Source organism: Arvicola amphibius, chromosome 1, assembly GCF_903992535.2.
Source record: "Arvicola amphibius chromosome 1, mArvAmp1.2, whole genome shotgun sequence".
Lineage (NCBI taxonomy): Eukaryota > Metazoa > Chordata > Mammalia > Rodentia > Cricetidae > Arvicola > Arvicola amphibius.
Genome location: NC_052047.1, coordinates 82,466,757 through 82,490,023, shown reverse-complemented (window position 1 = coordinate 82,490,023; position 23,267 = coordinate 82,466,757). Strand labels below are relative to the sequence as shown.

Sequence of the window (23,267 nt, the reverse complement as noted above, 5' to 3'; positions counted from 1 at the left end):
TGCTACTCTTGTAGAGAAACAAGATTTGATTCCCTGCACCCACATGGTGGCTCAAAGCAATATGTAACTCCAGTTTTAGAGGATCTGGCACCCTCTTCTGACCTCATCAGGCACCAGGCACACATGAAGTACACATACATTTGTGCAGGAAAAATACTCATACATTAAAGTAAAATAAATCTTTATTTTTAAAAAAGAATTAAATCTTAAGCTGAGTGTGGTGTTCCACACTTGTTTAAGGCCAGCTGTAGCTACATAGTGAGTCCTTCTTAGACTACGTGGGACCCTTTGGAGGGAGGGAGGGAGGGAGGAAGGAGGGGAGGAAGGGAGGAAGGAAGGAAAGAAAAATCAGTCGATCTTGGGCTGGGATGTGGCTTAGTGGTAGAGCACTTGGCTTGTGTGTACAAGACCCCGAATTTGGTCTCCAGCATTGCCCTACACATAACAAAATGTTCACACACACACACCAAAAGAAGAAATCTTGACTGAATATTTGATATTGTAGGATGAAGAACACTGCCAGTGTTTTTTAACTGGTCAGAATTTTGATTATCTAAGCAGTGATAACTGGATATGATGGTAGATGTCTTTAATCCCAGCTCTTGCCAGGCTGAGGCAGACAGATCTCAATTTCGAGTCCACAATGGCCTACGTAGCAAACTCGAGGCCAACCTAGGCTACATAGTGAGATCCTGTCTCATTAAAAACACAGCAGGGTTGAGGATGTGTCTCAGGTAGAGTGCTTTTCTGTTAAGTGTGAGGACCAGCTTCAGTCCTCACTTCTGTAAGAACAACAGAATGACAGAAATGTGTTTAAGGCCATTTCAGAAATTATTGGAGATTCTGGACTAATCTCCAGTCAGATTCACTTAATGATTTTTTTTTCCCCCTGAGACAGAGTTTCTCTGTAGCTTTGGGGCCTGTCCTGGAACTGCTCTGTAGACCAGGCTGTCCTTGAACTCACAGAGCTCCTCCTACCTTTGCCTCCCAAGTGCTGGGATTAAAGTCATGCGCTACCACCTCCCAGCAATGATTTTGTTTTTTCAAATGAGACTCAAAAGTTAGGAATTCATACATTAGGGTTATTTTAAATGATTTGGTTATTTTTACTTTCTGTGCGTTATTGTTTTGCCTCCATGTGTGTCTGTGTGAAGGTGTTGGATCACCTGGGACTGGGATTCCAGACAATTGTGAGCTGCCACATGGGTGCTGGTAGTTGAAAAGACAGATTTGGAAAGACAGCTAGTGCTCCCAACCGATAAGCCATCTTTCCAGCCCCTAGCTTTATTTTTGGTTCTAGTTTTGTTTTTTTAAGACAGGTTTTCCTGTAAAATTATAAATACTTCTAGTCCATTTTACAGCAAGTTAAGACATTTACAAACGCGTCATTCCCAGTAAATAACACTATGGCACTGAAGCCAATTTAAAAAAGGAGTCACACATCTAGGATTATGTCTTTAACATTACAAAAATTAAGCCAAATAAGGAAAAAATGAAGGAGAAAGAACGAAAGTTTACAAAGTGGCAACTACTATGATCCAGAAGATGCTGAAACGTCTACCCTCCACTCAGGAGGATAGCATTTTGTTTTTAATTTATTTAAAAGAAGGCACTACTTATGTAAATCTGAATTGTGGGATACTTTTTGCTTTGAGGGAGAAGTAAATCTCTTAAACTGAAAAAAAAAAAAAAAAGACAGGTTTTCTCTGTGTAGCTCTGGCTGCCCTGGAACTCACTGTGTAGACTAGACTGGCCTTGAACCTGGAGATACATGCCTGCCTCTGCCTCTAGAGTGTGTGTTAAAGGTGTATACCACCACTGCCCAACTAACATTGGTTTTTAAAGCCAAGTGTTCTAGCCTAATATAGCTAAAAAAAAAATATTCTGATTTTATACTTAATATACCAAGAAGTGATGATAGAGAAATAATCTTCTTTTTCTATAATGTTTTCCTAAGAACAAAAAGCTGTACATACAATAAAAATGCATGGTTTTCTAACCTATCATAGTCTTAAATTTGAGCCCAGGTGCTGCATGGCTTGGCTGCATGTGTACTCCAAAGTAGTTGTGGGAGTTGAGAAGTTGTGGTGAAGTTGCATGAGGAAACATGGATGTGTATTGCCATGAACAAAACACCTTAGATTCATTGCATGTTTGCTTTTGAATTAAGTTTTGGTTTTTGCACTTACAGAACCTTTTACTGTTGTCAAGTTATGTGACCCTGGGTGGGTTGTAGTTCAGTTTAGAAGCTGTGCTTTGTTACAGTTGTCTATCCGTGTACAAGGCTTTCCTCTTCTGTACATTCTCCCTTCCTTTCCCAGTTTCTGTGAGTCACTGTTCTGACATGTGTGTAGTGATAGCTCATGCCATTTAATTGACATTCCTGTGCTGATGGGGGATGTTGAGCTTTTTCCTCATTCCATATGTCTACTGGGCATATCTTATATTTGCTGTTGTATCATTTGCAACAGTCTTACCTGGCAGAGATTTGAGCTTTTGATCTCCTTCCTCCACCTCATAGTGTACCCTGTTGATGAGGTGCCAAGGGTGGAATACAGGCTTTGTGCTGCTAGGCAAGTGCTCTGCTGAGCTACATCCCTACCCCAACAATTTAAAACAAATAAATAAACTGTAAATACCCACTGTGTCTTCCTAGATCGGAATTTTACAAGCACATTGTGCTTTCTGGAGGCTCAACCATGTACCCTGGACTGCCATCAAGGTTGGAACGAGAGCTTAAACAACTTTACTTAGAACGAGTTCTAAAAGGAGATGTGGAAAAACTTTCTGTAAGTATCTACAGTAACTATTGCCATTGTTTAATAGTCTGTAAAGTAACTTGTGGATCTTGACAACCACTAGATGGGGCAAGAAGTCTTATAAATGGATTCCTATACAGTCAGCCTCTGCAAGACTTGAAGAGCCTCAGGAGAAATTGTCCATTTGTTGTGTGTCTTGTCTCCTCAGTCATACTGTGTTCCCAGAACTACCACAGCTTTTAAATGGACGTTATTGGTAATTGTTGCCATTCACGAGAATACAATTGCTGGTGGTTCTTTGGCATGCCCCTTTTCCTGTGAAGTATACTGTCTGCAGTATGGATGTAACCCAGGTCTTTTAGCCATGGCTTAGTCTCTGGGTTTGTCTTAACTAACCATAGCTACCTATTTAAGATAATATTATCCATTTCTGAAAACTGTATAGAGACATTGATACTGTAGTGCTTTCTAAGTATTTCACTCATATTTCTCATTTCATTGGATTATATAGAAAATTTAAAGCTCCATCTCTGGTGCCCATTTATTTACTCTGCAAACTTCCGAGGAAAAGAGATTATAAAGCACTATATTCTGGTAAAACCCCACTGAAATTGATTCTGCACACTCTGATCCCCTCCTGCCCCCACATACACACACATTCTCAGGTCTACAGAGCTGTTGGACTCAGGACCACACACACACACCAACTAGCAGTCTAGTACTAAGCCACACTGTAAGCCCAGGAAGCATTTTTTGAACTCCAGCAATGTACCAGAGCTGATCTAGGCCATGGGAACAAAACAGTGGTAAACAATAAAAACTGCTGCTGTCAGTTTGAGTAACTTACCACAGTGATAATAAATGGCTGAGGCGGGGGTAGGAGATAGAACACGGTTGTTGTTGGTAAGGGGGTGTGTGCTCCCTCATACTTACCAGAAAAAGCCTCTGAAGTGCCTTTGGGTCATAGACCTGTGTCAAGTAAGGGAGTGAGCATTTCTAGTCAAGAATAGTGCAGAGGGTCTGAGTTGGGAGAAATGTTTCAGTGTGAATGGAACAGAGTAAACAGGAGGTGCGAGATGAGGTCAGAAAACCAGCAAGCAGGACAGCTCAGCTATGGTAAAAGATAAGAGATTCTGAGGGTTCTGAATAGAAAAATGATAGAATCTGACTCACCCCTTAAAAGAGTCCAGAAGCCCAGTGTTGGGGAAAAGGACCTACTAGGGTTCAGACAGGAAGCCATGAGAGGGAAAGAGAGTGAGTAGAGAGTGGAGAAATAGACAGCCAGACAGCATGAAAGACGTGCGCCATCACTGCCTGGAGCGTTGAGCTGTTTGAAAAAACAGGTTCAGGTTGATGACCTGAGTTGGTATTTTGCCAGGTGAATGAATGTAAAGAGGAGAGAAAAAATGTCATCAATGATAATGTAGAGAAACAAGGGAAGAGGGCTGGAGAGATGGCTCAGTGGTTAAGAGCATATGTTGCTCTTGCAGAAAAGCCAGGTTCAGTTCACAACCATCCATAACTCAAGGATCCAGTGTCGCCTTCTGACTGCCTTGAGCACTAGGCATATACGCATAAATGCATACAGCCAAAACTCATACATACAAAATAATTTTCTTTTTCAGTTTAGAAGGAAATGGAGACACTAGTCAGTAGTGGTGCCTGCCTTTAATCCCACCATTTGGGAGGCAAAGACAGAATGTTCAGATTCGAGGCCAGCCTGGTCTACATAATAAGTTCCAGGACAGCCAGGACTACACAGAGAAACTGTGTCTCAAGCCTCTACCCCACACCTTATCCCACAAAGAAAGAAATGGAGGCTAGGGCTCATGAGGTGCGTCAGTGCTTGAATTCACAAGCCTGGTGACCGGAATTAGATTCCTGGAATCAACACCTGCTAGTAGGAAAGAATTGACTCCCAAAAGTTGTATATGTACACGTGTGTGCATGTTCACACACACACACACACCATACTTACACAGGAACTGCTAAAGGAGAACAAAAGATAGAGGGGATGTATGCATGTGTCAGTGAAGAATAGGTACGAGAAGAAACAACGGTAGATGTCTGGGGATCTAGAGAGACTGAAGGAGGAGTGGTGGAGCCAGAGTGAGCCCTTGAGCAGCTGTGGAGTGGGGACGAGGCGAGTAGTAGAAGTCACAGTTAAGGAAGGGCCATAGGCCTTTCTGCGTGAGAGCAGCAGCCTGCTGAGAGCACAGCTCGGGAAGCAGTGTCTTCTCTGAGAGCCTCGTGAGCTCCCCAGAGCCCTTGACATTTCATTGAAGGTGCTGGAAAGATTAAAAGCAGGTGCTATTGCAGAGGACCAGCACACCATAAGCTTTTAAGAACTGCCTATAACTCCCACTCCAGGTACTGCAGTCAAATATACATACCCACATGCAGGTACATACATAGATATAATAATAATTAATTTAAAAAATTTCAGCAAAACACAGCCAGGCTCATTTGTTCGCATATTCATTATTGTTCACATTATTCATCGTCAAACATAACTATCTTACAGCTTCATGGAGGTCTTTGTAATCAGAGACATGAAAAGCCCCAAGTATTTACTCTGTGACCCTTATGAAAACATTTGCAAGAGAGTGGTACACAGAGGAGTATGAGATGGGAGGATATTGAGTGTAAGGTCAGCCCAGAGTCTATAGCTAGACTCTGTCTTTGGGGGTGGAGGGGAGTGGTAACTAACCTTTAAAAATATTGAAAGGAAAAAAGGTAGCTTGTGCCTTTAATCCCAGCAGTTGGGAGGCAGAGGTAAACTAGGCCAGTGTGGTCTACAAAGCAAGTTCTAGGACAGTTGGAGCTGTTACACAGAGGAACCCGGGGACAGGGGGTAAATAAAACAGAATGGTCTCTAGACTTCACTGAAACGTGAATACCTGTGGGGCGTGGTTGATCGGCAGTTATGATTAGCCAGACTAGCTTTAATATATAATATTCAATTTTAATAAAGGAAAGAAAAGGGAACTTACAAAAGCCAAGGTTCCAGCAAGGAGCGCAGGAAATAAAAAGAGAGCAAACAAAAGCACACAGATCTTTTAAAGGTATTTGGAGCCCCAGAGGGGTCACACCCCTCAGACAAGGGATTGGGTAGCTCCCCCATCATCTCCCCCTTTTGTCTAAATAAGACAGATTCAAAACCAAATACAACTATATACAATGGGAACAGATAATAAATATAAAATTACAAACAGCAAACAATATTAAGCAAGAAACATAACAAAAGTTTTACTAAGCATTCTACTTCAAGGAGTCTAAATAATGTAGAGGGTAGCTACAATTATCTAATCTTCAACCCCATCAAAGATCTGAGAAGGGAAGTAATATTACTAAAGCAACCAGGAAGTACAAACGAGAAACTTCCAAAATGTGTAACAGATGACAGAGACAACTGACTACCTGGGCAATCACCCAAAGTCTCGTTTTGCAATGTTGAGGCAACCAACTTTGGCTAAGGCCTAACATAACTGACATACCATTTTTCAAAGGCAAGGAACTTTTTGTAGAACTATCCTACCCTGTCTTGGCAAGATAAGACAATCCTGTTTTATCCACTTATGGATATTCTGTGTCTTTGTCAGTAGTTGAGGTATGGGCTTTTCTTTGTCCAAAGGCCAGTTCTGCCAAGAAGAAGACAAGCTCCCAGTGGAGTGTCTTTGGTGCTCAACGTTTTCTCGTCCCCCATCAAATACCTACATTTTATAATGTGACAGAAACAATTTAGAACTCAGGTTCCATTGTCTGTCGTAGAATTTGTGACTCTAGAAACTGACAGTCTTTCATGATTGGTATGGAAAGAAACAGCTAGAGGTCTGTAGATGTCTAGGGCCTAGCATTACTTATTATGTGTGTGGGTGTTTGCCTACATGTATGTCTGAGGTGCCTGTGGAGGCCAGAGCAGGGTCTCAGGTGCCCTGGGACTGAAGTTATAGATGCTTGTTAGCCACCATGTAGGTGCTGTTGTTGGGAATTGAACCCATGTGCTCTGGAAGAACCGTCAGTGCTTTTGCTAAGCCTCAGATTCAAATATAGTTCTGATTGTTTTTTCAACATATGAACTATTTCTGTGTAATGGTTGTTTCCTCTGAGCATCTTAGACTCCAGAAGTTGAGTCAACTGGAAAATGGAGAGTTCTAAGACTGAGTTGGTTCAATAGTTTTTCTTTCTGAATTCTGGGTTAGAAAAACTTGTTTTTGTTTTTTTCAGTTAGGAAATTTTTGTTTCACAGTATCACAAGCAAATAATAGTATATTTAGTATAAACATAAATCACCAACACTGTGTCCTTTTAAAGGTGTCATCAGGTGTTTTTAGAATTAACTTTTAAAGTCTCCTTGGATGGCCCATGTGCTTTGAGCTTTGGGGTAGAAAGCTCACTCCTTCCCCACAGTTTCTATGGTAGTCAGTTAGGGGTCAGTCAGGAATGTGTGCTAAGGACGGGCCAGTGCTTGTCTGTCTTCTCCCTAGTGGGCTGAGAAACAATGCCCAGTCGTCAGGCTGGAGCTGATACACTGCAGACTCCAAAGGTGGCCTGGACAAGAAGTCCCCTAGACCTGCAGCTCATGCTTTAGGAATAAGCTTAACATTTCAGTTAACATTTTAAATAAGCTTGCGGAGGTAAAGTTCAGAAACTGGTTCCCTTTTTCTTAAAAATAAATTTTTTGAATTTCAACAGTCATGCTTGTTAGTACGCGGTAAGTTAAAAATATTAAGTGCGAACTTTAAGTGCCAAGAGTTCCTCTTCAGGGACTCCAGGGACAGAGACCTATTAGGTTCTTAGAAATCTTCCCAAGTTTATAAAAGACTAGTAAGATGCACTTCTCCGTGGGTGGTACCAAGTAATGAAAACTTAATCCCTTCCATTTTCTGAAGATTTAAGAGCCTTCCTAAACAGAAATCCCAGACAAGCCCTCACATTGTTGGGAATTAGATAACACATCTGTTCTCGTCTCCCATAGGCTGGGACTTGCTGACTTCCCATCTTCTCCATCTCATTGGTTTAAGACACACAGCCTTATCTAATGAATAATTTGGATCTTGAGACTTCCCATTTTTTGTGATCATGGGCTCAGTCACATATGTACCTGCATAAGACTTTCAGAGTTTTGAGACAGCAGGTACCTACCCAGTTGACTAAAGGGAGGGACTTCCTGCCTGTCTGTAACTCTGGTGATCTTTAAGTATGCCTCATATTGGAAGTACATCATAGCAGACAGGTGTAGTGTGCATGTCTTTAAACCAACACTTGGGAGGCAGAATCTGTGAGTTTGAAACCAGCCTGGTGAATTCCAGGGCAGTCAGAGCTATATGGTGAGGCCCTGTCTCAAAAACAAACCAAAAAAGAAAAAGAGAAAAGAAAAGAAAATGGACCATAGCAATCTATTACAAATCTATCTGGCCTTATTTGTTCTGAGTGCATTTTACTTGAATTTAAAACAATAGAATATGAGTTTTGCATATTAAAAAGGAGCTGGAAGGTCTGGGGTGGATCTCAGTGGTAGACCACATGCACTGGTGTGAATGAAGCCTCGAGTTCAGGCCTGTCTCAGTTAAGGCTACTCTTGCTGTGATAAACCACCATGGCCAAAAGCAGCTTGGAGAGGAGTTTATTTGGCTCACACACCACGCATCACAGTCTGTTGAGTGAAGCCAAGTCAGGAACTCAAACCGAGCAGAAACCTAGAGGTAGGAACTGATGCAGAGGCTATGGAGGAGTGCTGCTTATTGAGTTGTTTATCCTGGGGTTTTTGTTTTTGTTTTGTTTTGTTGATTTTTCAAGACAGGGTTTCTCTGTGTAATAGCTGTGGCTGTCCTAGAACTCACTCTGTAGATCAGGCTAGTCTTCAACTCACAGAGATCCACCTGCCTCTGCCTTCCAATTGCTGGAATTAAAAGCCTGTGCCACTACCTTCCAGCCATCCTGTTATTTCTTATAGAACACAGGACCATTAGCTCAAGGGTACTCCACACACAATGGTCTGCCCCGCCCCATATCAATTATTAATTAAGAAATTGCCCTACAGGTTTGCCTACAGCCAGGTATTATGGAGGCATTTTCTCACTTGAGGCTCAGATAACTTTAGCTTGTGTCAGGTTGACATAGCCACCTCCCAAGCCCCAGCCCCAGCCCCAGCCCCAGCCCCACCCCTGACAATCCCCAGTGCCAGACCAATCAGTTCAGTTGTACTGTGTTGCACTGAACTAGAGTCATGGTGACTCTATTTGACCTGGAAGAAGACTGCTCAGGAACTGAGGCAAACTGGTTAGAGTCTTGCTTCTGGTTCTTTGGCTATTAGTACAGTGATTGGTTGTCCAATTTATTTAACCTGAGTAACAGGTTTCAATTAAGATTCTTATCTCTAATCATGAACTTGGGAGGATTTACTAAATGTTTCTCTGTCTGAGGAGACAGACCCGGCTGTTGTCCTGTGTAGACTGCTGAGAGATTCAAGAATACACATGCAGAAGTCTTCCTGAAATGGAGCATTGTGCACACGTGATCTCATTACTCTTTTCTCCTTCAGAAATTTAAGATACGAATTGAAGATCCACCCCGCAGAAAGCACATGGTGTTCCTGGGTGGTGCAGTCTTAGCCGACATCATGAAGGACAAAGACAACTTTTGGATGACTCGACAAGAGTACCAGGAAAAGGGCGTGCGCGTGCTGGAGAAGCTCGGTGTCACTGTTCGATAAAGCCAGGCTGTTCCCATCCTGCCTCTAATGCAGTCTTCTTTCTCTGTTTTTGTTTTTGGTTTGGTTTGGTTTTCATTCTTTTTTTTTTTTTTTAATTTTTTTCTTTATTGCCAGTCTGAACTCATTCAACTCCAGGACTGAAAGAGGCCTCTCTGTCCCCTTTGACTGGAAAGGTCAAGTTTATTCTCTATCTTGGAGAAGCATTGTTAATGTGGATAAATCTGGTTGTTTAATGCAACCACTCCTCTACCAACATCACCCGTGGGCAAGGGGTCTCTGCTGCTTTCTTCCTTTCTAAGTAGGCATTTAGCTCTTTCCTGTAGGCTTTCTATCTTTGCTTTATTGCTTTAATGCTGCTAGTTTTAGTTTTAGCACTCTAGGTGGTATGTCTTTATTAGCATAAGAGAAAACTTTCACATGAGCTTTTACATATTCTGGGTGGGGGTGGTAAGGGATGGGTGGGCAGCCCTGAGTCCTTCAGGGCATTTCTTCTGTAGTGTTAGCTTTCAGCAGTCAGCTGCTGCCACTTTGTAAGTACCCTGAAGCTTGTCCTGTTAACATCTTCAGGAAATAGTAAGCTCAGAACTAAGGTGTTTGGGTAGGTTTTGTGTGGTGGAACAAATAGGCGGTCTTCCTGGTGTGGTTTTGAGGATTTCTGCTTCTGGGTATGTGAGATGAACCTCAGTTACAGTACTCTGACTTGGTAGGCTTCTTCTTTTGGTCTGCCTCGAACTGTTTCCATATGGTAGAAAAAAAGCAAGCTTAGTGTTTTGTTGCCATGCAGCCTAGGGATTAATTCCTTATCTCAGCTGGGAGTATATTTCCTAAACTATTAGAGAGAAAGTAATATTTTAAACAAGATGCTTTTGCTAAGTCAAATTACAGATAGAAAGTTCCTAAGGGCTGGTGTTTTCTAAATGCTGTTGTTTATTTTGAAAGCATTGAGGTGATGATGCTAAGTACCATTCTTGAAAGTTGTACTTTTATGTGCCCATCAGTGCTTCTTGACTAAAGCAGCTACACAGTACACACAGCTACTGGCAGTGGGTTATAATTGTTGTATTAACATTAACAGTGGGACTTGTTGCCAGTTCGTTTTTGTTTTTTAAGAGACCTGGAACTAAAATTTTAGCAACAACAATAGAAAATGTACCAGGAGTCGACTATGTTTGTCCTGAAACTAATCATGATGGCTACTGCCCAGCCGTCTTTTGTTCTGGGGTTTGGATGTCTGCAGACCTGTCAGAAGATCCTGTGTATGAGTCCTGTTAGTATTGTTTGTTATCTCAAAAAATATCAGGTAGTACCTAGAAGTGAGTGAGGTCTTTCTAACATTAAAAATGAAATAATAAGATGTTATATCACAATGAATACAAAATCATGATTCTGGGAAAATATTTTCCTTCATTTCAAAATATTTTTTGCTAATGATAAATGTGGAAGAATGACTTTTCCTTTTTCCTTTCTTTTTGGATGCTTAAAATCAGAATTTTTAGTGGATTTTTTGAGATAACTTTAAAATTAGTTTATATAAAATCAGCAGCAAAAGGAAGTTAGTCTTAATTATGCAGCTTCTGTGATATTAAGTATTTTTGCCTGTTTTACCTCAATTTGAACAAATAGGAGATGTCTGTGTGCATGCTGGACATGCTCAGTACACACAACCACCTGCCAGTGCCGGCTGGTCGGTGTTGGGTGCATGACTCAGAGTCCTAAGCCTTCCTAAATCACGTTGTCAGATACCCTATCTTGGAAGTCCTGGGCCCATTCCAGGACACCTACTGTGTATAGGACTGGTACCAGTGACTGTTGAGTGCAGAAAAATGGTTGACTCTTGGCTTTGAGCATGGTTTTAAATACAGGGGTAGAAAACAAGAAAGAATGGGGTAGAATCCTAAACAAAACATGAAAGAAAGAGCATTATCATTTGTACCTTGAATGTAGAATTTGTTTTTATTTCATAATTCTGCTAGCAAACATGACTGTTAAAAATGATGTATTTATATATGTAATAATTTAGAAATTCCATTTTATAGTTTTCCTATTCTAAGGTGAAATAATGAATTTAATAATCTGGGAGTTGGGACATACTGTATTCTATTGGAGGTGTCAGGTTTGAGTCCTTCAAAAACTAAAAAAAATTCTGTTTTTTAAAGGATCTGATTTTTAGCTCTTGAAACCCATTGTCGCTTAGAATTCCAATGCTAAAGTTCCTTTTTTATTTTTGAATTAAAATTACCAATGCCTTGAGGGGTTTCTTAGAAAATGTGGTATTGGATGTTAGCTTCACAGTTCTGAGCACTGTTAGTGTCTATCTGGCAAGTATTTGAGAGATCAATGGAAAGCTAAATATTCTAAATTTAACACGAATATACTTCTTTTTGATTAAGAAAATAAATCAGATTTTTCAAAGTAATTTGAATTTTGTCTTTGTTTTTCCTTTTCTCTTTAATTTTATTATTTTTATTTGTACTTTCAGTTTTATTGTGCATGATGGGCTTAGAACTTTAAACTATAGTTAGTCCAAGGTCATTCACTGTTCCCGACCTTTGCTGTTGTTTGTCTGTTTGTTTTATCTTATTTGGGCTGAAGGTTGAGACAGGGTGTTATAGCCCTGGCGAACCTGGAACTAGCGTGTATCCACGGAGGACTTGAACTCTTGATTCTCCTGCCTCTTCCAAGTGCTAGGATCATAGATGTGCACCATGATGCCCAGCTCTGGTTCAGTGTTGATCATTGACAAAACTCATTATTTCTAATGACGTCTTTATTTACATAATATTCTTTTTTTTAAAATTGTGAGGCAGAGTTTCTTTATGTAGTTCCAGCTGCCCTAGAACTGGCTATGTAGGTCAGGCTGATCTGCCTGCCTTTGCCTCTACCTATAGAGTACAAGGATAAAGTTATGTACCACCTCTCCCAGCCCTTCTAGTGGGGATTTTAGATAGAAGAGAATGAATTAGAGCCACATTAGAATTTACTCTGTTTTATTTATCTTATTTATTTATTTATCTTATTTGTTTGTTTGTTTGTTTATTTGTAAGAGACTGTTCATTTCCCAAGAGATTGCAGGGTACTTTTACAGAATCAATTCTAGATAGACTTATATGTAACATGACTCTAATGACATCTGTGTGAAGATTTTTAGGTAGATTGTTTTGTTTTTAACTTTTTCCTTTATTTTCATTTTATATATATATATATGGGTATTTTACTTGTATGTATGTGTGTACACCATGTTTGTGTGTAGTGCCCTTGGAGGCCAGGAGAGGGTATTAGATTTCCTTGGAGCTAGAGTTACAAGTGGTTGTGAGCCACAGTGTAGGTGCTGGAAATTCAACCTTGATTTTCTGAACTTGAGTTGTCTCTTGCACTGATACATTGTTTTTGACAAAATCATCAAAGCAAGAAAACTAATAATTAAATGGCCTATTCTTGAGCTTACATGGCCTTGAGCATGAGGGCTAGGGAATTGGTACCAGTGGTTTTGTCTCTCATATAAACTTGTTTGCTCAAGATTTATTATCCTTTCATGACCCGAGTCCATTAGGATATCCCGAGTATTGTGTCTGGTGCCTTATCCCGTGTCTTGAGTTTCTAGAACGATGTGGTATCTCTTGTCCCTAGATGATAAAGAATATTCCTGCTGTTTTGTAGTGTTTGTTGTTGGTGGAGTGAATGCCTTCGTACTCCTCATTTTTTTCTCCACCCATAAACTTTGCTGTACAATTTAGTTTATTAACTGTTGATAATTTTAATTAATTTATTTTTAAGACAAGGTCTCTTGTTTTAGTGTTCTATTGCTGTGAAGGGACACCATGACCAGGTAACTCATAAAAAAAAAAGCATTTAATTGGGAGTTTGCTTAGTTTCAGAGAGTTAGTCCATGAGCATCATGGTGGGAAGCATGACAGCAGGCAGGCATGCAGCTGAGAGCTTATACCCTGATTCACAGGCAGGCAGAGAGAAACAGCCTGGCATGGGCTTTTGAAACTTCAAAGCCTACCCCAAGTCACACACCTCCTTGTCCTTCCCAAACAGTACCACTAATTGGGGAACAAGCATTCAAATATATGAGTCTACGGGGCCCAGTCTCATTCAAATCATCAAATTCTACTCTCTACTCCCTTAGGCTTGTAGCAGTATCATAATACAAAATTCATTCAGTCCAACTTAAAAAGTCACCATAGTCTATAATAGTCTCAACACTGTTTTAAAGTCCAGAAGTATCTTCTAAGACTCAAGGCAGTCTTGTGATTAGAAGCCCCAATAAAATCAAAATCACAAAGCAGATCACATACTTCCAACATACAGTGGTACAGAATATACATTACCATTCCATGGGGCATAGTGAGAAAATACTGGAGCAAAGCAAAAATAAAACCCAATCAAGCAAACCCCGTGTCTGATGTTACAGGCTTATTAGAGGGCTCTTCCCTTGCAGCATTGCTGACTACAGTACACTTCCCCCGCTCACGGGCTGGTTCCATGCCGTCGGCAGCTTTCCTTCACAGGTATCCCACAGCTCTGGCATCTCCAACAGGGGTCTTCAAATCAATCCAGGCTTCATCTTCAAGCAGTGTCCTCTTTGGGCCTCCGTGTAGTGACTCCCTTGCCACACACCTGGCTTCCGTGGCTTTCATCCACAGAGAACTCACAACTTTCCTTCTGTATTCTTAAATTCACAACCATTGGCCCAAGCTGTCAAATTTTGCTGCTTGCTGGAACTGAAACAAAGCCCCTTCAAGACTTACATTTGCATAAGCTTCAACTTATTGATGGTTTCCTTTGCTGCATAAGCTTTACTTCTCACAAGCTGGAAGCTCAACTGGGTGAATCTTAGCCCTGAGGTCACCACTCGCTTTATTCCATTTAGAATCAGGCTTTTCTTCTTGAATCTTTTCTTCCCCTGTCCTTGAGCACAGGACTTGGCTCCAACACTGTTTGTCCTGCTTTTTTTCTCCTCAAACTGTGTGTTTTGTATTTCTTTTTGCCCTGCTTGCTCTTTTCATTGTGAATATGCATAAGAGTGAGCACTAGTAACTACGTGACACCATTAATACTAGGTTGTCTTGAAATCTCTTTGGACAAAGACATTAATCCAAGATTTGTCAATTTATCCTCAGGCAGATTCTTAGGACAAGGGCAAATGCAACCATACTCTTCCTAAAATATCACAAAAATTGTCTACAGCCCAGCTGCTAATAATATTGTTTCCCCCTAAAGCCCTTTGAGCTGGCCTATGTAGTTTAAACTTCCCTTGGTTGTACTGTTTTCCTAGCTCCTCCTAGGATGACCCTTTAAGCCTCACTTAAAGCAGCCAACCACTTTTCTGGTTCAGAGTCCCAAAGTCTGCCATGTTTCTCCAGCAACAGTGTAGTCAGCCGCTTCGCAGCAATAGTGTCTAATCTAGACTGGTCTCAAACTCACTTTGTAGCCGAGAATAACCTTGAACTTGTGATCTTCCTACTTTTATTCCCCTAGTGCTGTGATCATAGCTAATGATTGCTAACATATGCCCACAGTCAAATGTGTCAGGTACCTTCAGGACTTGGTGGGTGTACTCCAGGGTGGGTAGAGACATTCCCCACCACTGACAAAAGGGTTTGGACATTTCCCACTCTGAATCCCCACCTCCCTCCAGGCAGACAATGGTCCTGAATTTGTCTCCTAGATTTCCCAAACCCTATCTTAAGCCCCCAACATCCCTTGGCATTTCCATATCCCACACCATCCCCAGCTCTCAGGAAAGGTAGAACTAACTAGCCATTCCTTAGAAAACACCCTGGTCAGACTGTCACAGGACCCTCACCTGGATTGGATGAGATCCTGCCGCTGGCCCTTCTCAGGCCGTGGGCTCTCCAAGCGACCTCTTTCCATCTTGCCTTTTGAGCTCATGTATGGATGGCTGGTTCTGACTCCTGGTTTTTCACCCACACCCTTGCCTCTCTCTGATCACCTACTCATTCCCTTACTCTGTCATCCCTGCTCCCTCCTATGGCAGGTTACTGACCACTGCCTACCCTGGCCGTGGATCAACTCCTGTCTGTCCCCAATCAACATCAGGATCAGGTCCTTCTCTGCACTCAGGACCAACGTCCCTCACCTCTTTCCTGTAGATGGCAGGGCCCCTTCACGGTAATTCTTGTAACCCCCACAGCCACTAAGCTTGAGGACTCCCTCATGAATTCACCTATCCCACCTCAAGCCCTTTCTTCCTCCTCAAGACAATTTCCCTTCCTATACATCAACCCCAAGAGGACCCTGCTCCCTTAAGTTTCAGAGGACACCGAGATCAACCACCTTGTCCCCAGGTTCAGAAGAACGAGCCTTTATCCCGCAGCCATGCTTGACTCCACTGGCTTGGACACAGACTTCCTCCTTTCCCGCTTGTCCAATGCTGTCCAGGGCAACTCTTATGAGATTTGAGGTTCAAGAAACCCTCACTTATAGTGAACAGTCCCTCCATATAAGGCTGGGAAATTGTTTATAGCAGGCTGTCAGGAGCCAATTTGAATACCCACCATTCCTGTGTCTACCTCTCCTCCTTCATTTCTTGACCTTTCATTTGCATCCTCTATGACCAGACAAGAAGCTATTGTCAAGAGTGGGCAGACAGATGTGGGGGCTGCCGTACTGTCTTGTCAAGACTGGGCAGACAGATGTGGGGGCTGCCGTACTGTCTTGTCAAGAGTGGGCAGACAGATGTGGGGGCTGCCGTACTGTCTTGTCAAGAGTGGGCAGACAGATGCGGGGGCTGCCGTACTGTCTTGTCAAGAGTGGGCAGACAGATGCGGGGGCTGCCATACTGTCTTGTCAAGAGTGGGCAGACAGATGCGGGGGCTGCCGTACTGTCTTGTCAAGAGTGGGCAGACAGATGCGGGGGCTGCCGTACTGTCTTGTCAAGAGTGGGCAGACAGATGCGGGGGCTGCCGTACTGTCTTGTCAAGAGTGGCCAGACAGATGCGGGGGCTGCCGTACTGTCTTGTCAAGAGTGGCCAGACAGATGTGCAGGCTGCTGTACTGTCTTGCCAATACCATTCGCTACATGTGTATCGCCATTCTGATTCCCCCTCTGTCAATGAGATGGGGCCCTTTCCCTCTGTATCTGGGACCCATGGGATTTCAGATGGGAAATGGTAAGCTCTACTGTTTCTTCAACTCCCGGGTCCCAGTGAGCGTGGTTAAAGTCCAGAGAAAATACATCTCAATTACTCAACCCCTGGAAATAGGGGGAGTAGGGAAGGTGACTCAATGTTCTTCAAGCTCAAAACCTCCAGTGTCCCTCTCCTAAATAATATAAACCTATCGCTTATCTCCTGCTTCAGACTCCGACCTCGCCCTACTGGCTCCTTAATGTCACCTACCAAGCCACTTCGGAGATTGCTGGCCATGTGTTCCTCCTAGAACTAGCTCACGACTGTTGTCTTTCCCATAACCTTGTCAAAAAACCTTACCTTGCCGTTCGCCAACTGCCCCGAGCCCAGGGTTGCACAATGCCCTACCTTTTCCCTGACACTCTCTTTGGCATGGCAAACTGCCGCAAGGCATCTGGGACACATTTCATAAGAGTGTTGAATCTGTTAGACTGCAACAAACCCTTAACTCTCCACACCCCACCTCAGCCCCAGTGCCCTGCCGTCCAGAACACCTTGCTCCCTTGTGGTACTCAGATCTACCATCGCAGCCAGGCGGTGGTGGCGCACACCCTTAATCCCGGCACTCAGGAGGCCGAGACAGGCGGATCTCTGAGTTCGAGGCCAGCCTGATCTACAAGAGCTAGTTCCAGGACAGGCACCAAAGCTACAGAGAAACCCTGTCTCGAAAAACAAAACAAAAATCTACCATCGCGGGGCTGGAGAGATGGCTCAGTCGTTAAGAGCACTGCCTGCTCTTCCAAAGGTCCTGAGTTCAATTCCCGGCAACCACATGGTGGCTCACAACCTTCTGTAATGAGGTCTGCTGCCCTCTTCTGGCCTGCAGAATATTGTATACATAATAAATAAATAAATACTTTTTTTAAAAAAAAAAGTCTACCATCGCCTGCCAGCTAGTTGGTCAGGAGTTTGCCAATCCAAATTGGGGGTGATACATGGAGAAGAGCCCCTACTGATTCTGGCTGGGTACTCAAATAGCTGACCAACATAATAAAAGGGTGGTTCAAATCTTGCTCCTTCTGGCTGTTGCAAGAGTAAGAGCAGAGTCCCCACCAGGACAGTAGGACCAACCACGTCCCTGACTTTGCGCCACCAGTTTTCTTCCCAGTTCATCCAGCACCTCCAGCAGGTGACCCAGACCGTACCCAGCCTTCAAAGACTAATGCACTCCTTGGCAGCAGTGGTACTTCAAAGCCAGCTGGGAGTAGATCTTCCTACGGCCGAAAAGGGTACCCTCTGACTCTTCCTCCAAGAGGAATGCTGCTTCTATGTCAACCAATCTGGTATAGTAAAAAACAAAATCCAGAGACTTCAAATAGACCTATAAAAACGTAAGGACCAACTTGTTGCCTCCAGCCCCTGGAACTCTGAGAATCCCGTATGAAAATGGCTTCTTCCCTTCCTGACCTCTCTCTTTCTCATTTTCATGCATTTACTAATTGTACCCTGCTTTATCAGTTTCTTCTCTGTTTTTCCAATGACAAAAAAAAAAAAAAGAAAAGAAAATCTCTAACCAAACCATCAGTTATATTGTTACAGGACTACCAACCGCTAGCCACAGAGCCAGAGGCTCATGACTACCGAATAGGCCTTGCCAGTGAGGACCAACTGTGCCTTGAAGATGCCAGTGCCCCCAGACAGCAGGAGCAGTCTAAAGCATGCCTCACCAGTCACACCTAAACATTTCCTCGCCCTCTATAATAAATAAGAGGGATGAATGCTGGACAACCACACCCCCCCAAAGCCTGCCTACCTTCAGTAACCTAGCAACAGCAGCCCGTCCATCAGCAGCAGCCACCAAAAAGCAACACATTTCCACCATCATGAGTTGCATATCCTCGCTATGCATGTGCACTATACCCCCTCATAAATAGCCCGTGCCGCCTCTTCCCACTCTCTTTTCCCTTCCCCTCTCACTCAGAGACGGCCTCTGCCTACCCGTCTTCCACAATAAACCTCTCAAGTGAGATTTGTTGCATGGTGTGACTTTGTGGCATTCCTTGGCTCCAGTCTGCCAAGGTACATTTCACCACTTAAATCGTAACCTCTGCTAACAGGTTTGTAGAAGGAGCGGCAGGCAGGTTGCGTTCCTGCCCGGTTCCCACACGGCTAGCTTTACCCCCGAAATAACAACACACAAACTGTATTCATTTAAACACTGCCTGGCCCATTAGTTTCAGCCTCTTATTGGTTAATTCTCACATCTTGCTTTGACCCATATTTAGTAATCTGTGTAGCACCACGAGGTGGTGGCTTACCGGGAAAGATCCTAACCTGTGTCTGTCTCAGAGAGGAGAGTCATGGTGACTGACTCACTTCCCTTCTTCCCAGCATCTGTTCTGTCTACTCCACCCACCTATGTTCTGATCTATCAGGCCAAGCAGTTTCTTTATTAACCAATGAAAGTAACACATAGATAGATGACCCTCCTCCATCACAGGTTGATAAGTACGTTGAAATGGGATGAGTACACATGGTGCGTGCAGCTAGAGGTCTCAGTCTGCCATGTGCCTCACTAGGAGAAAGGTAGGCGCATAGTCCCAGCAAGTGGAGTACTGGGTTGCTCAACTATTTCCCCGTGCTGGCATGCCTCACTTGGATGATTTCATTTGGCAGTTCTGTTGGAATTGAGGCAGATTCTTCTCAAATTTAGAATTTCATGCTTGCACTGGATTTGTTTGGCTCACTGGAGGGGCTCCCACCTGTAATTCCAACATGGAGAAGGTTGATGCAAGAGGATTAATGTGAGGACAAGGCCACCTGGGGCTACAGTGAGACCCTGTCTCAAAAAAATTAAATTAAAAAACCAGTTAGTATTATTATGCCTGCAGCTTAGTATTCTAAGATGAAGTCAGGATAGATGGAGGTGTAGCCAGCTCAGTGGTGGAGAACGTGCATTCTATACACAAGGCCCTGGGTTCACCAAAAATAAGGTGAAATTAGGAAAAGATGCCTAAGGGAGAGCAATAAAAACTGCAAGGGAAGCTTTACTCCTCACACAGACCTGACCAGCAGGACTCGAAGAGGCCAAAGTGAACTGTGGAGTTTAAGAGAACTACTAGGAAATGACCTATATGCCCTCCTCTCCACCCCCCCCCACAAAACCAGGACCCCCAGAAACACAGGCTGTAGAAACTAAGGCTCTTCCCCAACCCCCTCTCCCACACAGCACCAAGTGGCACCTGCTCAAGCCAGGGGGATCTGAGGCTGTCTTTTGTTTTTTCTTTCTTCTTCCCTCCCTCCCTTCCTTCCTTCCTTCCTTCCTTCCTTCCTTTTTTTTTTTTTTTTTTTTTTTGGGAAAGGGTTTCTCTGTTTAACAGTCCTAGCTCTGTAGACCCGGCTGTCTTCAAACTCACAGTGACCTGTCTATGTCAGCCTCCCAAGTGCTGGGCTCAAAGGCATGCGCCACCACCGCCCGACTGAGAACTTTCTGGTTCTATCACACTATCATTAACTCACTCCATATATTAGTGTTGGTCCCTGTTTTGGTTAGAGAAACTTTTTACAGTGGGCAAGTGACTGTTGAGAGCTCAGCCCTAAGTGGGGCAGTTATTTCAATCCCCTGTTCAAGCTTCAGAAATAGCATGCAAGAGGAGGCAGAAAGAATATGAGCCAGCCAGGCGGTAGTGGCACACGCCTTTAGTCCCAGCATTCAGGAGGCAGAGGCAGGAAGATCTCTGAGTTTGAGGCCAGTGTGTTCTACAGAATAAGTTCAAGGACACCAGGGCTACAAAAAGAAACCCTGTCTCAGATTATAAAAAGAGGGGGTGAGAAAATAAGGCAGAAGTGGGGAGGGATGCTGGCATGGCTGTTGAGTTCACATTGTGTGTGCTTACCTTCACAACATTCCAGCAGGAATGGGAGGGCACTCCCAAGGCTCCACCCCCAGCTGACGGCTGGGGAAGGGGGGGGTCAATTTTCTTCAGGAGTGTTGCCCCTAGTGCGTTGACCATATGCTGTGGATAGCCCCATACCCATAGCTGCCTACTCTTTGACATAAACGCTGCAGGATCTGCACAGGCACAGCTGCACACACCTACCAATACACCAAAAACCCTTTGCAGATGGTTGTTCCAGTGAGCTTCAAAGGGCATAAGAAAAGCCTCTTTACACAAGCACGCATTCTTCATCTGTGGTTGGTTGTATCCTCAGCTGTTGAACCCTCAGATACAGAAAGCCAGTGGTAGAATAGCATGTTGCAAGGAGGGGGCAGCTTGTTTGTCCAGGCTGCCCTGCTAGCTTAGCCCCAAAATAACCACACAGAAACTGTATTAATTAAATCACTGCTTGGCCCATTAGCTTTAGTTTCTTATTGGCTAAGTCTTACATCTTAATTTAACCCATTTCTGCTAATCTGTGTATTGCCACGTGGCAGTGGCTTACCAGGTAAAATTCCCAGCGTCTGTCTCTGGTGGATCCATGGTGTCTCTCTGACTCCGCCCTTCTTCCTCCCAACATTCAGTTCTGTCTTCCCTGCCTACCTAAGTTCTGCCTTATCAACAGGCCCAAAGCAGTTTCTTTATTAACCAATGAAAGCAACACAAAGAAGGACCTCCTACACCAGTACCATGAATAAGTATAGCCAATAAATATGCTTTTACTGTATTTTGTATGTATTAGATGTTAAGTATGTATGAAGATTAACTAGCTGCAGCGACACACATGAACAAGTGTCAGGGACCATTTTCCTAAGGATAGATTTGTCAGGGACCATCGTCCTTACAGGGATTGCAGAGGTCACTGCCCTAAGGATATTTACGGAGATCCCACCCCTCATCCCAAACTATCTTGAGAGCTATCCGTTAACAGAACCCACCCCTTACTCCAATGCTAATGGATCACATCTGTTAAGGGAACCCACCCCTTACTCCAATGTTAATGAATCACATGCTTCGGCTTACACCAGGTGCTGGCTGATGACCTTCAGTTACCCCGGCAGAGTTCCTGCCTACCCCTACCTCCACCCCATTCAAGGGTATATAAGCTGTAACTTTCACCCCAATAAACGGAGACCTTGACAATAGAATCTTGCTTGGTCTCCTTCCTCTTTTACAGCTCATGTCTTGCAGGTTAGCGCCCCTTCAGAGGACCCTGAATAGCTGACCCTGCCAAGCGGGGGTTACAAACAAGGTGCCTATTTGCAGTGTGGGACCCTTCTCTGAAGAACAGTTTAATGACTCCTCTGGATAAAAAGTAATTTTGCTTTCTGAACCTACTTATATGGCCCACACAAATGAGCTTTGAGTCTGTAGATAGTGTGTGTATTTTCACGCTGGCTGTATTTTCTTAGGGGTTTTGTCTGTTGGTAGTGGTTCTCACTACTAACCCAGGTTGTCCTCCAGTTTAGTCTTCCTGCCTTGCCCTTTGAGTGCTGGGATTACAGGCACAGGCCACCACATCTGCCTCTTGCTTCCTTGCTATCTGCTGTTGTCATCGTGGAGGCTTTTTTTAAATACACTGTTTTATTCTACACCATACAAACACCCTAGCGCCTTTTAAATACTTTTGCCTAATGTGCTTGTCCACTCTTTTGAAGCTCATTTGTCCTGAAATTTGTCCAAAAGTGAGTGTTTACTTGTTCATATCAGTAGTCCAAACGTTGATTTTGTTTATTTAGTTGTGCAGTACTAGAGATCAAATCTAGTGTCTTGTCGCTAACTTTAACGACAGCTACAAAGTCAAGTGACCATCGCAGACCATAAGAACTTTGGGGGGGGGGGGAGGCTGGAGAGATGGCTCTGTGGTTAAGAGCACTGGCTGCTCTTCTGGAGGACCTGTGTTCAAATTCCAGCACCCACAGGGCAGCTCACAACTGTCTATAACTCCAGTTCTAGAGGATCTGCCACCCTCACATAGACACATGTGTACACAAAATAAAAATAAGTATTTCAGAGTGTAGCTTTTCATTTAAAAATTTTGGGTAAGAATGAAATGCATGAGGTAGAGGTGTAAAGGAAAACTTGCCCAATTTAAGCTGCTCTTTTTCTTTATTCTATATTATTTTGCTTTATTTTTATTTATGTTTTTCCTGTGTTTATTTTTACATATGATATAGTATGTGTGGTTCTCTCTCTTGTTCTGTGTGTGTGTGTGTGTGTGTTTGTGTGTGTTTATGCCATGTGTGTGGGTAATCTCAGAAGCAGGCATTGTACCTCCTCGAGCTAGAGTTACAGACAGCTGTGAGCTGCCCGACATGAGTGCTAGGAACTGAACTTGGGTCCTCTAGAAGGAGTGCAAGAGCCCTTAACCACAGAGCCATCTCTCCAGCCCCTTCCTTTCTTTTCTTCTTTCTTCTTTTCCTTTTGAGATATTGGCCTCCAACTCGTGGTGTTCCTCCTGCCTCAGCTCCTGAGTCCTGGGATTACAGGTGGTCACATGTCTGTCTGCTACTATTCTTCAAAGGGCATGAAAATTCCAACTTTCTGTAGTTTTGATTAATACTATCGTCTCAGGAGAGTTGATTGAAAACACTCCTTTCTACTTCGCATATCACTTTATACCTTCAATATTTTTACTTGTTCATGCCATTAAAATGAAGGTCAGCTATGTGAGCCAGCAGAAACCCTCCAACCTGCATGAAGCCTCGGGAGCCTTTCAAATGGAAGTTCTCTGTCTCATTGCCTCGTAGCTTTGTTG

At 43.3% G+C, this 23,267-nt stretch overlaps 1 protein-coding gene across 1 annotated transcript in view; it reads left to right on the top strand.

The window, feature by feature from the left end:
- Positions 1-11,890, top strand: part of Actr2 (actin related protein 2) — a 48,168-nt gene extending 36,278 nt beyond the window's left edge. Inside the window, exons 8-9 of the mRNA XM_038311401.1 lie at positions 2,657-2,789; positions 9,304-11,890. Coding sequence (XP_038167329.1) covers positions 2,657-2,789; positions 9,304-9,474 — 304 coding nt within the window. The 3' untranslated portion in view covers positions 9,475-11,890. The remainder of the gene's footprint in view (positions 1-2,656; positions 2,790-9,303) is intronic.
- Positions 11,891-23,267: the final 11,377 nt, after the last annotated feature.